At 47.1% G+C, this 16315-nt stretch overlaps 2 protein-coding genes across 7 annotated transcripts in view; one reads left to right on the top strand and one right to left on the bottom strand.

The window, feature by feature from the left end:
• The window catches only part of APH1B (aph-1 homolog B, gamma-secretase subunit), a 214118-nt gene that overhangs the window by 46917 nt on the left and 150886 nt on the right, over window positions 1–16315 (top strand). The window lies entirely within an intron of this gene.
• The window catches only part of CA12 (carbonic anhydrase 12), a 59368-nt gene continuing 52983 nt past the window's right edge, over window positions 9931–16315 (bottom strand). Inside the window, exons 9-11 of one of the 2 annotated variants that reach the window (XM_047766034.1) lie at window positions 13240–13272; window positions 12266–12353; window positions 9931–11275 (exon numbers count right to left, since the gene is read on the bottom strand). In XM_047766034.1, the coding sequence (XP_047621990.1) occupies window positions 11203–11275; window positions 12266–12353; window positions 13240–13272 (194 nt within the window). In that variant the 3' untranslated portion in view covers window positions 9931–11202. The remainder of the gene's footprint in view (window positions 11276–12265; window positions 12354–13239; window positions 13273–16315) is intronic. The other variant, XM_047766045.1, reaches the window with a different exon arrangement.

Here is a 16315-nt window from a genome sequence, read left to right as displayed (position 1 = left end):
ACTTTTTTTTTTAATTGACATGTAGTTAATTCACAAGGTTATGTTAGTTTCAAGTGTACAGTAAAGTGATTCAGTTGTGTTTATACCCACATTTTTTCAGATTCATTTCTATTATGGATTATTACAAGCTATTGAGTAGATTTCTCTGCACTGTACAGTTAGGACCTTGTTATTTATCTGTTTTATACCTAGTACTGTTTTTGTATATGTTAATCCCAAACTCCTAATCTGTGTCCATGCCCCTTCTCCCCTGGTAACCTCATTTGTTTTTGAAGTCTTTGAATCTATTTGTTTTGTAAATAAGTTCATTTATGTTTTTTTTTTTTGGATTCCGCCTATAAGTGATATCATGATATTGGTTTTTCTTTATCTGACCTCAGTTAGTATGATAATCTCTAGTAGCTTCCATGTTGCTGCAATGGCATTATTTCTCTTTTTTTTATTCTCTCTCTCTCTCTCTTTTTTTTTTTTTTTGTCTTTTTGCCATTTCTTGGGCTGCTTCTGCGGCATATGGAGGTTCCCAGGCTAGGGGTCTTATCAGAGCTGTAGCCACCATTCTACGCCAGAGACACAGCAACGTGGGATCTGAGCTGCGTCTGTGACCTACACCACATCTCACGGCAATGCTGGATCCTGAACCCACTGAGCAAGGCCAGGGATTGAACCCACAACCTCATGGTTCTTAGATTTGTTAACCACTGAGCCAGTATGGGAACTCCGCATTATTTCATTTTTTTTTTAATGGCTGAGTAGTATGCCATCATATATATGTATGTATATATCATATATATACATATATATCACATCTTCTTTATCCATTCATCTGTCAATGGACATTTAGCTTGCTTTTGTGTCTTGGCTATTGTAAACAGTGCTGCAGTGAACATTGAGGTGTGTGTATCTTTTCAAATTATGGTTTTCTCCAAATATATGCCCAGGAGTGGGATTGCTAGATCAGATTTTTGTTTATTAAGGAATGTCCATACTGTTTTCCATAATGATTGTATCGATTTATATTCCCACCAACAGTGGAGGCTTCCCTTTTCTCCACATCCTCTCCAGAATTTATTATTTGTAGACATTTTGATCATGGCCATTCTGAATGGTGATACCTTGTAGTCTGAAGTGATACCTCATAGTTTTGATTTGATTTCTCTAGTAATTAGTGATGTTGAGCATCTTTTCATGCACTTCTTGGCCATTTGTCTGTCTTCTTTGGAGAAATGTCTGTTTAGGTCTTATGCCCATTTTTTTATTGGGTTCTTACCTCCATCTCTGATCTTGTTTTTAGCTCCAACCGGAAAGCATTGTATTCCCCCTTCAAGAGCTTGCTCAATTGTCACCTTTTGTGAAGTCTTTCCTGTTTAGACTCAGAAAAACAAGTGGCTTTTTCCACTGTGGGCTCCTAAAATATATATTTTTTAAATCAAGAAATAATTTGCATACAGTAACACACGCAGGTCGTTCATGTTTGGGGATATATCAGTAATTTGCAACTTTTTGCTGAATGTTATTCCGTCTTATGGATATATTTTGTTTAGTCATTCTTCTGTTCATAGACACATAGCATCTTTTCACACTACTCTTCTGTATATTATGGTTAATGATTTCTGTCTCCCTAAATGAGATTGTGATACCAGTTATCATTGAATGTAGGTACTCATCTAAATTATGGTTGAATTACTCTCACTTCATCTGTGCTTAGCAGACAGTAATTGTACATTAAGTGATTTGCTTTTAAATGAGGAAGTATGAGAAAATCAGTTGAAAATAACTTTGAATTATAGAAGATAAAGGAAAACGCTATTTCCTTTACTTATAACACTTTTGACACCAAATGTGTGGGTCTTTCCACACCAAGCAATCCTCATTGGACACCAAGTGGGTGTTCTACAGTTTAACTCAATTCTTTTTTTTTAAACAGCCTTTTTTTTTTTTTTTTTCCCATCACACCCATGGCATATGGAAGCTCCCAAGCCAGGGATCAAACCTGCGCTGCAGTTGAAAGCTGCACCATAGCTGCAGCTGTGGCAACACTAGATCATTGACCCACTGTACCACAGGGGAGCTTCCTTAACTCAGTTTTGACATTAACTTTCTGGAGCTATTGCAGACCCCACAGGTTAAGGGCTCGGTCTCACAAGACCGCCCCCACTTTAGGCATCAGTTGCAAGTCCCAGGTTGTCACCCGCACTTCTGACTATAAATTGCAGGTTCCGATGACTCCCTCAGGTCTGATAATTAGCTAGAACAGCTCACAAAGTCAGGTGACCATTGACTTACATTTGCCAGTTTATTATAAATGATATTACAAAGGATACAGATGAACAGCCAGATAAATAGGTACATAGGTCCAGGTATGGAGAAAGGGCACAGAGTGTCCATGCCCTCTCTGGGTGTACCACCCTCCCAGCACCTCCATGTGATGGAAGCACTCTGAACCCAGTTGTTTAGGGCTTTTATGGAGGCTTCATGACACAGGTGTGATTGATTAAATCATTTACCATTGACATTGAATTCAATTCCTAGCCTCTTGTCTCTCCCCAGAGACGGGGGGTAGGGTTGAAAGTTCCAACCTTCTAATCACATGATTCCTCTGGAAGCCATCCCCCATCCTCCAAGCTTCATCACCTCTTTAGCATCAACTGAGGTAAAGCTTAAGGGGCTTTTTCCCCCCCCACTTTTTAAAGTTTTGTTGAAATATGGTTGATTTACAATGTAGGGCTTTTTTAAAAAAAAATTGAAGTACTGTTGATTTACAGTGTTGTGACAATTTCTGCTATAGAGTAAGGTGTCTCAGTTATACACTTATACACATTTTTTTTTGAGGGCCACACCCACAGCATATGGAAGTTCTCAGGGGTCAAATCGGAGCTGCAGCTGCCAGCCTGCACCACAGCTCACTGCAATACCGGATCCTTAACCCACTGAACGAGGGCAAAGTTTGAACCCTCATCCTCCTGGATACTAGTGGGATTTGCTTCTGCTGCACCACAAAGGGAACTCCCCATTCTTTTTTATATTCTTTCCTATCGTGCTCCCTCCCACCAGACTAACTGTAGTTCCCTGGGTTGTACAGTACAATCTCATTGCTTATCCATTCTAAATGTAATAATTTGCATCTACTAACCCCAAATTACCAGTTCATCCCCCCTCCCTTTGGCAACCACAAGTCTGTTCTCTATGTCTATGCATTTGTTTCTGTTGTGTAGATAGGTTCATTTGTGCCATATTTTCAATTCCACATAAAAGTGATATCATAAAGTATTTGTCTTCCTCTTTCTACTTAACTTTGCTTAGTTTGATAATCTCTAGTTGCACCCATGTTGCTGCAAATGGCATTATTTCATTCTTTTTTATGGCTGAGTGGTATTCCATTGTATCTGTATACCACATCTTTTTTTTTTTTAGCTGAAACTATAGAGGTTATCTTTTTAATAAACAGTAAAATTAGTTTGGCAGGGCAGAGACCATCTGAATAGGAAATCAAATATTTCATGTTATTTAAAGTGTATGTTTGCTGGCTATTTAAATTCTTCTCTTTAATTTATTACAGCAACACATACAATACCCATATCATCCTCATTTTCTGCATCAGTAATCAGCACAGCATGCTTCATTAACAGTACCGCATCTTCTTTGTCCATTCATCTGCTGTGAGTAGTGCTGCTGTGAACACAGAACTGCATGTATCTTTTTGGTTTTTTTTTTTTTTTTTTTTTTTGGCTGCACTCACAGCATATGAAAGGTCCTGGGTGAGGAATTAAACCCACACTGTGGCAGCTACCCAAGCCACTGTAGTGATGACGCTGGATCCTTAACTTGCTGCACCCACAAGAGAATTCCCTGTCATTTTGAATTAGAGTTTTGTCCAGATATATTCCTAGGAGTGGGATTGCTGAATCGTATGGTAATTCTGTTTTTAGTTTCCTGAGGAACAGCTATACTGTTTTCTACAGTAGCTCCATCTACCCACAAACCTTCCTACCAACAGTGATGGAATTTTTTTTTTTTTTTTTTTTTTGGTTTTTGTTCCCCCATCCATGGCATATGGAAGTTCCCCTGGCCAGGGATTAAATCTGAGCTTAGGCAACACCAGATCCTTTAACCCCCTGCGCTGGGCCAGGGATCAGTCCCATGCCCCCACAGCAGCCTGAGCTGTTGCAGTTAGATTTTTAACCCACTGTGCACAGAGGGGAGCTCCCTCACTCTAGTTTTGATTTGCATTTCTCCACCAGTTAGTGGTGTTGAGCATCCCTTCACATGCCTACTGCCTGTATGTCCCCTTTGGAGAAATGTCCATTTATATCCTCTGCTAAAGGGGTTTATTATGAATACCATGTAGGAACTTTGTGCTGGGAACGGAGGATAAAGACCAAATACGTATTTCTTATTATATCCCAATATCCCAGGAGATTAATCCAGTTTTCACCCATTGGCCAAGAGGGTGTAATGAGCTTCTGACCATGCTTGTTCTGCATGACAAGGTGTACCATATTCAGGAAAGCCTTTCCAGTGGTTATATGTTGGATGGTTGGGAAGGAGAGAAACTAAGATGAATGAGCTCTGCTGTTGCATATCTAGGTAGCTTGAGAATAGAGTTTCAGTGGATGAACTATTTATATTACTTGCATCACCAGAAGAGTCCACACTCCTTTCAGAGAAGCCGGTCAACTCTTGTCATCACCGACAGAGTTGCTATAGAGGTCTCAGTGTGCCCTTGAACCCGTAGGCCCTGTGTTTATTGTCTTCATTGCAGGTAATTAAAAGTTAATATTTGAAATGAGTGAACTCAAGCAGAAATAATGGCTTTGCCTTCCAGCAAGGAGAGGTCCTAGCTGGCCACGTGAGTGGAGATCACACTCCTTCTGGGCTCCCACCCACAGGGTGAGTCCCAGGGAAGTGTGCCAGGCCTGGCCAACCTTCTCCTCCTTGGTGGACCAGGAGGATAAGCTCTGAATGGAAATGCCAGGATGGGGCAGGATGTTATTTGTGTGGGTTTTTTTCCCCTCCTTTTTTTAAATGGCTTTATTGAGGTATAATTAATATAAGATAAATGACACCTTTTTAAAGTTTAAAATTTGAACAGTTTTGACCTATGAAGAGAAACCATCACCACAATGAAGATAATGCACATATCCATCACCTCAACAAGTTTTCATACCCTTCTGTAATCCCTTCATTCCCCGATTCATCCCCTGGCAATCACTGATCTGCTTTCTGCCACTAGAGTTTGCATTTTTTAGAATTTTATACAAATAGAATCTATGTTTGTGTGTAGGGGTGTGCATTTACTCCCTTCCAGTTCAGCTTTAAGAAAAGAGAAGGTTCAGTGACAGTACCTTGGGAATTTGGTTTGCAGAATTAGAGGTGAGGGTGGCGTCCCAAGAGTTCCACTGGCTCCTTTGTCTACTGGCGGTTGGCAAACCTTTGTCAGACTTCTCTTGAGCAGATGCCAGAGTTTAATATTATGAAGCAGATTGGAGGCAAGAAGTTGTTGTTGACTTTCTGGAAATTGTTGGCATAGATGCCTTTAGTCCTTTATCCTGTGGTGGTTTATGACGTTGTGGCGTGATTGGGATAAATATGGTAAGTTCTATTGCAAGATAGCATTTCCATGTCCCTGGAACTGTGGAGGATAGACCCTGCACTGCCCTTGAAGATCTGAGCACTGCAGGGCTGTATGGTGGTGGCTCAGCCCTCAGCTCTAGCCATTGTTTCATTTTCCACTTACAAGGGGCAGCACTTTCTCTTTCCCTGGGTTGTTGGATAAGACTGTGAAGGTGTATTGAAACAACCAAGGGTATACAGACGGAGTCATTACCGAATCCCTGGTTGATTTGCCGTCGTAATGATAATGATAGGCTGACCTACAATCATTTTTTTTTTTTTTTATGGTGAATCATTCTGTACCACAAAGCATTTTGGCCCTTGTTTCTGCCCAGTTATTCTACAGTGAAAGGGCATGGGGACCTCTGTGGCGGCATCTCAGCCTCACACCTTCCCTCACACCCTGTGACAGTTAAATCCCAGCCAGAGGTCCATGCAGGACTGGGCGCACCAGCCCACATTGTCCAGTGTGGTCATGGATAGTGACTCCAGAATGGTATCCACTGCCCAGGTGGCACCTCTCCTGCCCAGCAGGTGGCCCTGGAGGTCTCGTTTCCTCTTGTAAGCAAGTCTCCAGCATCTTCCTCCACCTCGAAGGAAGTGACTCCTTCTAACTTGAGGCATGGGGCAAAGCTAACAAGTCAAGAGACTTGGGTTTCTGGCATTGGCCCCCTTTGGGATGGCTGGCTCTGGAAGAGAGGAGATACTTTGTCCAGTGTGGGAATGTAAAGGCTCTAGGAGATCAGGAGAGGGTGTTGGGGGCACAGGAGTGGGTGCAGGTAGCACTTGGCACCTGGCCAGGTCCTGCAGTGAGGTCCCCCCAAATTAACCAAGTGCCCTCATGCCCACAGCCCAAGCTCTCACCCAGGCAGAGGCACCCTAGGCTGGGTCACTGGTGACCACCTGGACCCTGGACCTTAGGGCTGAGGGGTATGGCCAGGGTGGGGAAGGCTGGGGATCCTGGAGGAGGTGAGTGGAACAGGTATGCACATAAGGTCTGCTGGTCTTTTTACCTCGGCCTGATGCTCCCTCTGCCCCCATTTCTCCCATCCTCCAGATCCACCCCCCCTTGGACTCCCCCATCCGCTAGCTCCTGTCTCTCATCCTTACCTTCCAAAGCTTTCTTGCAGGGTTTCTTTTGTGTGAGAGCCATCTAGGTTCAACCTTTCCAAAGGCTATGTCAAAGGAAGTTGGCCGTTCCATCTGCACAGGGGCCGTCCCGGCCACATACGGCTGTTGAGTACTTCCAGGGTGGCTACTGAAACTGAGAAACTCCTTTTATTTTATTTTATTTTATTTATTTTATTTTTTTATTTTTTGCCTTTTCCTGGGGCCGCTCCTGCGGCATGTGGAGGTTCCCAGGCTATGGGTCTAATCGGAGCTGTAGCTGCCAGCCTACACCAGAGCCACGGCAATGCGGAATCTAAGCTGTGTCTGTGACCTACATACACCACGGCTCACGGCAACGCCAGATCCTTAACCCACTGAACAAGGTCAGGGATCGAACCCGCAACCTCATGGTTCCTAGTCGGATTCGTTAACCACTGAACCATGATGGGAACTCCTATTTTATTTTAATACATTTAAATGTAAAAGCTGATAATTGATTCCATTATTTGGAAAACTTTTAAGTGTGTTAGGAGCAACTTGGGGATGTGAATATGCTTTTTCAACTGTAAGTTTTCATGAAATCTAAATATAGATCAGATATTTTCAGTGAACATTTAGCATCTGCATGGAGATACACAGCATAAAGTAGCATAAAGTACACAGCAGATTTCAAAGACTAAGGGGAAAAAAGAATGAAAACAGCTCACGTCAAAATATTGATTATAGGAATTTCCTTGTGGCACAATGGGTTAAGGATCTGCTATTGTCCCTGCTATGGCTTGGGTCACTGCTGTGGCAAAGGTTTGATCCCTGGCCTGGGAGTTTTGATATGGCATGGGAGCAGCCCAAAAAATTAATAATGATTGGAGTTGCAGTTGTGACGCAGCAGAAACGAATCTGACTAGGAACCATGAGGTTGCGGCCTCGATCCCTGGCCTCGCTCAGGGATTTACACAAAAGATTACATGGAGAGACAGAGCATGTTTTGCAGAAAGAATCCAAAAGAAGGTAATGGTCATGCAACCAAGAGAGGCTACCAGCCTGCTGGGTACAATACCCAGTAGAGTGAAAAGACACACAAGACTGGTCCCATGTATTCATGTCACTGTGGTTAGAAACGTCTCCTTTCCCATCCGTTTAAATCTGAAATGTCCTTCAAGACCCAGCTTACAGCCTCCTTCTCCCTGAGCCTGTTCCCTGATTACTCTAGACGTCCAAGGTCCACGAACGAAGTGGCCATGTGACAGGGGCTGCACACTCTGTGGGGCCCCACCCTCAGTGAAATGCCTGAGTACATGAGTGTATGCTCCTTTGGAGCCAGGTTCTAAGACCTGGCCGCAGGTGACATTATTACCTGCCACCATAGACAGGGAACCAGAAAGTGCTTTGCCAATAGTAATGATTTATCCTCACCTCCCAAAAAATCAGTCTGGTGTGAAAAACATTTTATTTATAATTTCTCATATTTACAGTGAATGTCTTCATTGCAGTCCTTCTTACAATAAATACAGAAGTGCTAAATGGACCATCAGCAGAGTGGCCGAAGGTCCATTCAAGGCACAGGGACAGAGAAGCTGCCCATCCCCCTGTTTCCCAAGGGTCACTAAAGAAGCCTTCAGAGGGTTTAGTGAAGGGGAGAAGAATTCAAGGTAGAACTTAAAATGCGATTAACAGACAATAGAGCAAAATCTTAGGTCTACTAGGGAAGCACGTGTAGCTTTTTACTGTCAGTTGACATTAAAGAAACAGAGCAGAGAGGCTAAAGACCTCCCCTTAGTGAGAGGCAAAGAACCCAGTGCCCCCGTGCCAGCCTGGGCCTCGCTTTTGTTACCTCTACCTGCCATGTGCCTGGCACAGCCTGCAGGCCCTCTGGTAGGGATGGGGAGGGGGAGTGTGAGCCCAGGACCTTCAGCACCTCCGCACTAGTTTCCTCCCCTAGCAGCCAGTGTCAGAGAATGAGTGAGAACCTGAGGAAAAGTTCCAGAGCTGAGTCCTCTGGGGCCCCACACATATTGGCAAGGAAGGCAACAGTGTTGATTCTTGGAGCCTTCAGCCTCCTGGCTTTGTTTCCTCTGAGCCAGGAGGGCTTCAAGCTGAGCTGAGAGAGGAGTGGGCAGGAGAAATGTCACTGTCTCCACCAGACCAGTAACGCTGCCACTTTATGAATAGCCATTGTGCCAGGTACAATGATCTCTCTGTTCTTTCACGATATTTGTCCACAAAAGCAGTGGAGAGCTTTTTGGAAGCCCCAAGCTCTGGAGTGGTTTAGGTTGGTTCCTGATTGGCAGTTTTGGGCTGAGGCCCAGAAAGCATTGTCTAATTTACACTGCATGGTCCTGAGGGTTGTCCCTGCTGTCATTCGATCAGCATCAGGCTGGCAAGGCTAAGCTGCCTCCCCAGCTCCAGGGCAGCCAGAGATCAAGTGCACACCCACCCCCGCATCTCCATCGGGTCATCTGTAACTCTGCCTATCAAACAAGCCAAGAAGACGTAGGGCTTGACATCACTACAAAGAGCTGTGACAGAGAGAAGGGAAAAGACTGCTCAGAGGTAGCAGGAGGAGCAGTGGGGGAAAGATGATCTAAAGAAACCTAGGCTTCGAGAGGATATTCCATGCTGTCAAAATGAGTATGGGAATTAGATGGTTCTCTGTGAGGAGTTCCTGTTGTGGCACAGCAGACAAATCTGCCTATTGTCCATGAGGTCACAGGTTCGATCTCTGGTCCCGCTCAGTGGGTTAAGGATCCGGAGTTGCCATGAGCTATGGTGTAGGTCACAGATGCCCTCAGATTCTGTATTGCTGTGGCTGTGGCATAGGCCAGCAGCTGTAGCTCCAACTGGGCCCCTAGCCTGGGAACCTCTGTATGCCATGGGTGCAGCCCTAATGTGTATGTATGTGTATATATATATATATATATATATATATATATATATATATATATATGGGAGTTCCCGTCGTGGCGCAGTGGTTAACGAATCCGACTAGGAACCATGAGGTTGCGGGTTTGGTCCCTGCCCTTGCTCAGTGGGTTAATGATCTGGTGTTGCTGTGAGCTGTGGTGTAGGTTACAGACGCGGCTCGGATCCCACGTTGCTGTGGCTCTGGTGTAGGCCGGTGGCTGCAGCTCCAATTCAACCCCTAGCCTGGGAACCTCCATATGCCGTGGGAGCGGCCCAAGAAATAGCAAAAAAAGACCAAAAAAACCCAAAAAACAAAAACAAATATATATTTGTTCTCTGTGAGATGCAAGGTGCCTGCCGTGAGGGGTTGGTGGTGGGGCTCTTGCCCAGTCGTGAAACCATTCGGTCTCTCCTGGGCTTTTATGTCGATGGGAGGAGAATAAGTTAATTCTCCCCAGAAACCCTCTTTGTCACTTGAGGGAAAGACCAGGAAGAATCTTTGTAACATTCCACTTTTTCTGGCCACTAAATACCCTACAACTGGACATCCTCTGAAAAGTAGTTAAATCCCAATTCCAGGATGACAGTAGGGATGCCATAAAGGTGACCGAAATGAAATTTGGGCAGAAGAGAGAACGTTCTTCAATAGTCCTGCTTCTGCCTGTTTGCTCTAGATTCAGGAGCAGTTTGGGTCCTCTCAGAATTCACGTCTACTCTAGGAGAGAGAAAGCAACACCACATTTTCCATGAATAGCCTAATTATTTTTAAAATCTGTAGAGTGTGACAAGTACATAGGCCCCTGACAGGAGGGGCTGGGCTTGATAAGTGTGGTCCTTCTCACACTTAGGGCCTGACAGGCAACTTGTGATTCCCATTCTGTTTCCACAGTGAGACTCTCCCAACGTGTCCTCTCACTCGCTCTGAGGTCCATTTCCTGTGTCTGACCCAAAGGATAGGATTGGAAAATGCCTCAACTCTACTTCAAAAAAATATTATCTTGTTTCCTTTTTTCTCTAACACCTTGACCCTTCCTGCCCCCCGCTCCCTTACCCACCCACCCCCACCAGCTATAAGGTCAGACTAAAGGTTTAGTTGCAGCAGGAGGAAGTCAGACACCAAGCCCTTCCCCAAGGAAAGAAGCTGAGTCTCGAAAGCCAAGCCTAAGCAGAGAGGACACTTCCTGGCCTGAAAGTGTGGACAGGCAGCAGAACTCCTAGGATACTCGAAACCTCAAGTGATCCCCTGGATCAAAATGTTTTCCAACCAATAATGGCCCCCAGCAGGCAACATGGTTTGTGTCTCCGGAATGTGGACCACTTAGTGGTCTCACAGAGATGAAGCAGACAGCTCAGAGTTCCTGCCCCACCCCCCACCCCAGCCAGCTCTTCCCATCCACGATCCCACTGGGGCTGGTGTGGCATCTGGATGGCACAGCACTCCGCTCAAGGCCCCCAAGGGTCTGGGGTGTTTGTGGGTTGAGCTCCAGAGAACCCTCAGGTATCCCAAGTGTCCAGGGAGCCACGGCGAGCTGCATCCAGAGCCAGGTCCTTTCCTGGATGTGCCCCCGGCGTGCCAGGACCTCAGGCGTGGGCCTCTGTCTCCTGCTTGATGGCCGGTTTGTAGATGACTCCCTTGTTGGCACCTTTTTTGCTGCTGAAACAGCAAGAACACATGAGTCTTGTTAGTCCAAGAGGAAAGAGAGGGAAGAGCAGCTTGACTCAGCTATGAAATGAGGCGAGTCAGATTTCTCTCTCGGGGGCTTTTCTCCAATTCTCTTGATATTAAGAGGGACTGCCACCCAATAAAGTGTGCACCAGAATGGAACCTCCTCACTCTCTCTAAGGTCCATTCAGCGTGTCTGTTCTCTTGTAAGGCTTGGCAGTACTAGACCTGGATGCAGGTCTCATTACTGCCCCACTTCAAATCTCTGATTCCAACAAGGTTTCTGACAAACTTTTTTTTTTTCATACTAGGAAAAATAAATTAGGTTGTAGGAAAAAACGTGACAATAAACACATGAGCCAAGGGCATTAATTTTCCCTCATTTTCTTTTTTGGGTTCAGAGAAGCAAAACTAGATGTAAAGATCTTAGAAAGAAGACAGCCTTGGAAGTTGCCATTGCGGCTCAGCAGTAATGAACCTGACTAGTATCCATGAGGATGTCAGTTTGATCCCTGGTTGCTTAGGGGATTGCATATGAGGCTCAGATCTGGCATGGCTGTGGCTGTGGCATAGGCCTGCAGCTATAGCTCTGATTCGACCCCTAGCCTGGGAACCTCCATATATGCCACAGGTGTGGCCCTAAAAAGCCAAAAAAAAAAGATCTTAAAAATAAGACAGCCTTGTTGCTTGTATTTAGGCAAATGGGACCTATCCCTTCCAAATCAAGAGGCACAGCCAAGGTTTTTGAAGTGGCAGCAGGGCTGGCAGACACACCTCTGACTCTGAGCACAGAGACCTTTGAACCACCAGCACCAGCATTTCTCGCAAAGGCCTGGATCAGTGGTGTTTGGGAAATGGCACTCCTAGCATATGCTGGTACAGGTGACAGGGCCCTGCATTCTGTAGGCTGCCTTCCCAGACAGATCAATCCTCAGGGACACATAAGCCACCCACTCCCACTTTGAATCCAAACCAACTCACCTCTTCTTCCTTCTGAAAAGCCAAATCGATACCGCCAGGACAACACAGATGCCGAGAACGCCGGCCACGGCCACGGAAAGGATGATGCCTGGTGAGGGGGCAGTGCACACACGTTACCATCCTCCCTTCCCCTTCATCTCATCCCCCAGCACATGTGTGTGTAGCTGATTGACAGCTGCATAATCATATGCAGGCAAGAGTAATTTCCCCACCTCTGTTCTCAGGTTCTGGTCTTTGGCTTACCAGGACTGGCTGGGGTGCTCAGAGGGCACCATTTGCAAATTGTAGTGATTCTCTAGCAGGGGTTCTCAAACTTGCACCAGGATCATCTGAAGAGTTTGTTTCAAGTGTAGACTTTTTTGAGCCCAACCCCTCAGAGACTCTGATTTAGTCTGGGGTTGGCCCAGGAGTCTGCATTTTTACCAAACAGCTCTAGCTGATGTCTGTGGTCCATGAACCACACTTTGAGAACACTGGGCTATAGAATAAGTTCTTACTAATAAGCTCTTTCTCCATTTTTACTTGCTGGATGTAAAGCCTGTTGAGATGCCTCTTTATTAGCTTTGGCCCCAAGTTCCACTGCACAGTCCTAAGCTGTCCAAAACAACCAGGGCCCATTGCCAAGGTCAACTGGCTGGTCACACAACCTCCATACTGGGCTTAGGCCTAGTTTTTAGGCAGTGGCTTCCCCACACCCCCACCCCTGCCATGGCCAACAGAAGCTCTTGAATAGGCTCTTTGAAGGTACACATGCTAAAAAGTGATTAGGTCTCTCATTAGGGGAGCATTTGATTGGCGGCTCATCTTTGAATCAGAGTGACTTGAGGGCAAGACACAGTGAGGAGGGGGTCAGGAGTCAGAGTGACAGCACGGAGAAGCAGACAGGATGGGCGGGAAGTATATCACAGGCCCAGATCACACCCAGAATCAGAGGGATCACCCAGCTGCAGCATGCACGGCCGGCGGCCACATACCCAAGTTCAGTCCTGCGTAGGTAGAGTCTGGCACTTCCAAGGGGAGAGGAAAAATCGGAAATTAACCAAGTCAAACCGTGGCAAATTTGACCAGTGTGTTGAGCAGAGCTCTCCCTTTAGTTTGTTGGAGGTACAGGGCTTAGGCAGCCCTTCTGGGGACGTTTACTCTTGGCTCAGGTCCCTAATGGGGTAGAGGGAATCGCCCACCCAGGAAATTCACACCATCTCTCCTTTGTCCCTTGCTCCTACATCTCAGCAGTCTCTCTGCTCAGGCAGGACTTCTGTTTTCATAAAACGTGGCCAACTTGGAATATGAGGGGTAAGAATCAGAGTCTGCCTGGGCTGGCTGCTGTCTGCTTCTGTGGGACCTATCCTTCTTCCTCAGCAAAGAACCTGCCCGGTTCTGGCTGGCTGGGGCCAGCAGAGCTTACTCCGTTGGAGCCTGTCACCAGACTCCTGCCCCACCCTCATTCAGTACTGTCATCATGCTTTGCTTCTGTTTTTGCTGTGGCTCCACTGCACCCGCCTCCCCTCCCTGCTCTGCGGAATCAGAGGACTGTGGCTTCTCTCAGCAGGTTATTGTTGGGGACGAATAGGGTGAGTTTGGGGTCCTCAGTGGGGCTGAAACTGTGCCGAGTGGTCTAAGGTGAAACCCCACAGTCAGCTATGAGGCTCCCCAGGGAGGGTCACAGGGGAGTCTGTCCTCTGGAGAAACACAAGGAGCTAGTCATGAGGCCCCCAGGTGACCCCCAGCTGCTTCCAGGTTCTCAGAATACTCCTTATCCTCCCAGTCAGGTTCTTCAGCTAAGCGAAGCCCCTAGAGACACAGAGCCTCCTGTCTGGTGGTTTTCTGACCTCCGTAGAAACGTCCAGCCTGTGTGTGTGTTGGAGTGGGGAGAGGGTATTCGTTCCAATTCCACTGGAAGCCAGAGTTGTGCAGATGGTGGCCAGCCAGCCTGACCCTTGGGAGAGGCTGTGCCCAGAGCCCTGTAGCAATGGAGACTCCGGGAGGGTCCTGACCAAGTGTGAGATGTGGACTGAGGGCCAGGGAGCACCCCGACTTGGGGCACCTGACACCCCGGGGAACCAGACCTGAAACTACAGGCTGAGGTTTTGCTCACCCCCTTCTCCTGCCAGATGGCCTGAGTCTGGCTGATACCCTGGGAGCCATCCAGCCCCTGTTCTTCCTCTACTGTCTTCTTCCACAGTCTCACATTAAGCCTGCAGTCTCCCTGGTCCAAGGCTGGCCTCTAGGAGTCCCTGGTCTGGCTCCCCGGGTGGCCCCAGGCCGCTATAAGGATCAGCAGAGCAGGTATGGAGAGGAGCCGTCTACAGAGGACAGGGTGGCCTGTTCTCTAGATTCTTGCCAGCCACCAGCAGCAGCCCATGGCCTCCCAGGTGGCGGAGAGCATGCCCCCCCGCCGGGGCCTGATTCCCTGCCTTGAACACAAGGACCAGTCTGTGGCTTGAGGAGACGCTCAGGACCTGAGTGTCCCCCTGGGGAGAGCGTCAAGTGTTTGTACACCACATGCTGTGGTCCCTGCCTGCATGGCCTATGGCCTCTGCACACTATAACTTGGGATTTGGGGTTTTCTTTTTTTTAAAGGTACCTAGAGGCAACCCAGGCCTCTAGGATCTTAAAAGCAACTGAAAATAATCCCTGCTAGTTGTGGTTTCTTTCAAGCCTTTTTGATGAAATATGCTTTTGTTCTTTGCTCCTATGATACTAAACTAGCCACATAAGACTATTACTAGTAAGCCTAACCCCTTGGCCATGCCATCCAAACTGGATGGTTTCTAAAGCTGTCACTTTGAGAGTCACCTCAAACATCCAGAGAGCCACACAGTCCTCCAGTCAGCTGAACCCCACGCCAGGGCTGGGGGAGCTACCCCCAGGCCATAGCCTTCGGGAGCAGAGTGAAGGCTCCGGAAGCAAGGCCCCAGGCATGTGTGTTTTCTCAAGAGCATGTGGCCCAGCTGGGTGGCTTATCTGGTGGAAGAGTCTGGCCTTCCTGGGTCACTGAACAGTGTCCTTGGCTAAATTAGGGCCTATTAAAAACAAAAAGGGAAACATCCTAATGTAATCCAGGGCTCTAAACCAGGTTCCTTGCTCCTGGATGAGGATTTGTTAGGGCCTAAATTGCCTCTCCTTGGAAACAGTGAAACTAAGCAGGTGTGAAGACAAGGAAACCCCCAGAGACTGGGACATGTGCTTTTCAGCCAAGAGTTTGATGCAGCAAAAACAAAGCAGCTTAACTGAGCAAGTGAAGAGGTATAAGCCACTCTGGAAGAGGAATGGCAGTGAGGGCAGCGCCTCATGGGAATTCTAACCCCCAGGAAACACAGGGCAGATGACGTTGGGATGCTCTCTCCTGCCTGCGAGATAGCACCAAGCATCAAGGAGCAGGCTCCTCTGCAGAGCTGGATGAAGCACAGGGCATGGGTCCCTTTGGAGGCAGATGCCAGAGCCTCCGCTAATTAGAGAGGAAAAGACACAAAAGGCACAGGGAGGACTGTTGGGGTGACTAGAGAACTATTCCCAGAGAGAGAAGCCAAAGTCTGCGTCCCCACAGAGCCTCTGGGATGGTGCAGAGAGCAGGCATCAAAGATGGTGCCGGGGGCAGAGCAGGAGAGATTCCCCTCAGAATAAATAAAGAAATGGTTTCTAAACGGCGACTGAGGTAGGCAGGTCCCAGTGATGAAGAGTGAGACAGACGGGAGAAATGAGACAGGCTGGTCGCTGGAGATGGCCCATGAGAGCCATGGGATGAGAACACAGCAAAGGGGTCCCTGCACTGGGTGGCATGCACACTGTATGGACAGGAGACAGCCATGAGGTCGCGTGCAGAACTCCGCTACAATTCGGGGGAGCAGAGAGGGGGCAGTACGACACAGAAAAGGAAATCAGACCAATACAGAAGAACTCCAGTGCCAGGAGCCTCATCCAAGAAGGTACAGACCCCTGGAGAAGATGGGCCAGCTGCTCACTGGCAGGGTACTGCTACCTGTTCTGGCTGGCTCAGGAGCTGCATCTTCCACTGGCATCTTGCTGGACCAACAGATGCTGGTTATCTGC

This window comes from Phacochoerus africanus, chromosome 2 (assembly GCF_016906955.1).
Source record: "Phacochoerus africanus isolate WHEZ1 chromosome 2, ROS_Pafr_v1, whole genome shotgun sequence".
In the NCBI taxonomy this organism is placed as follows: Eukaryota; Metazoa; Chordata; class Mammalia; order Artiodactyla; family Suidae; genus Phacochoerus; species Phacochoerus africanus.
The sequence above is the reverse complement of the archived record's forward strand: the minus strand, read 5'-3'. Positions and strand labels throughout refer to the sequence as shown.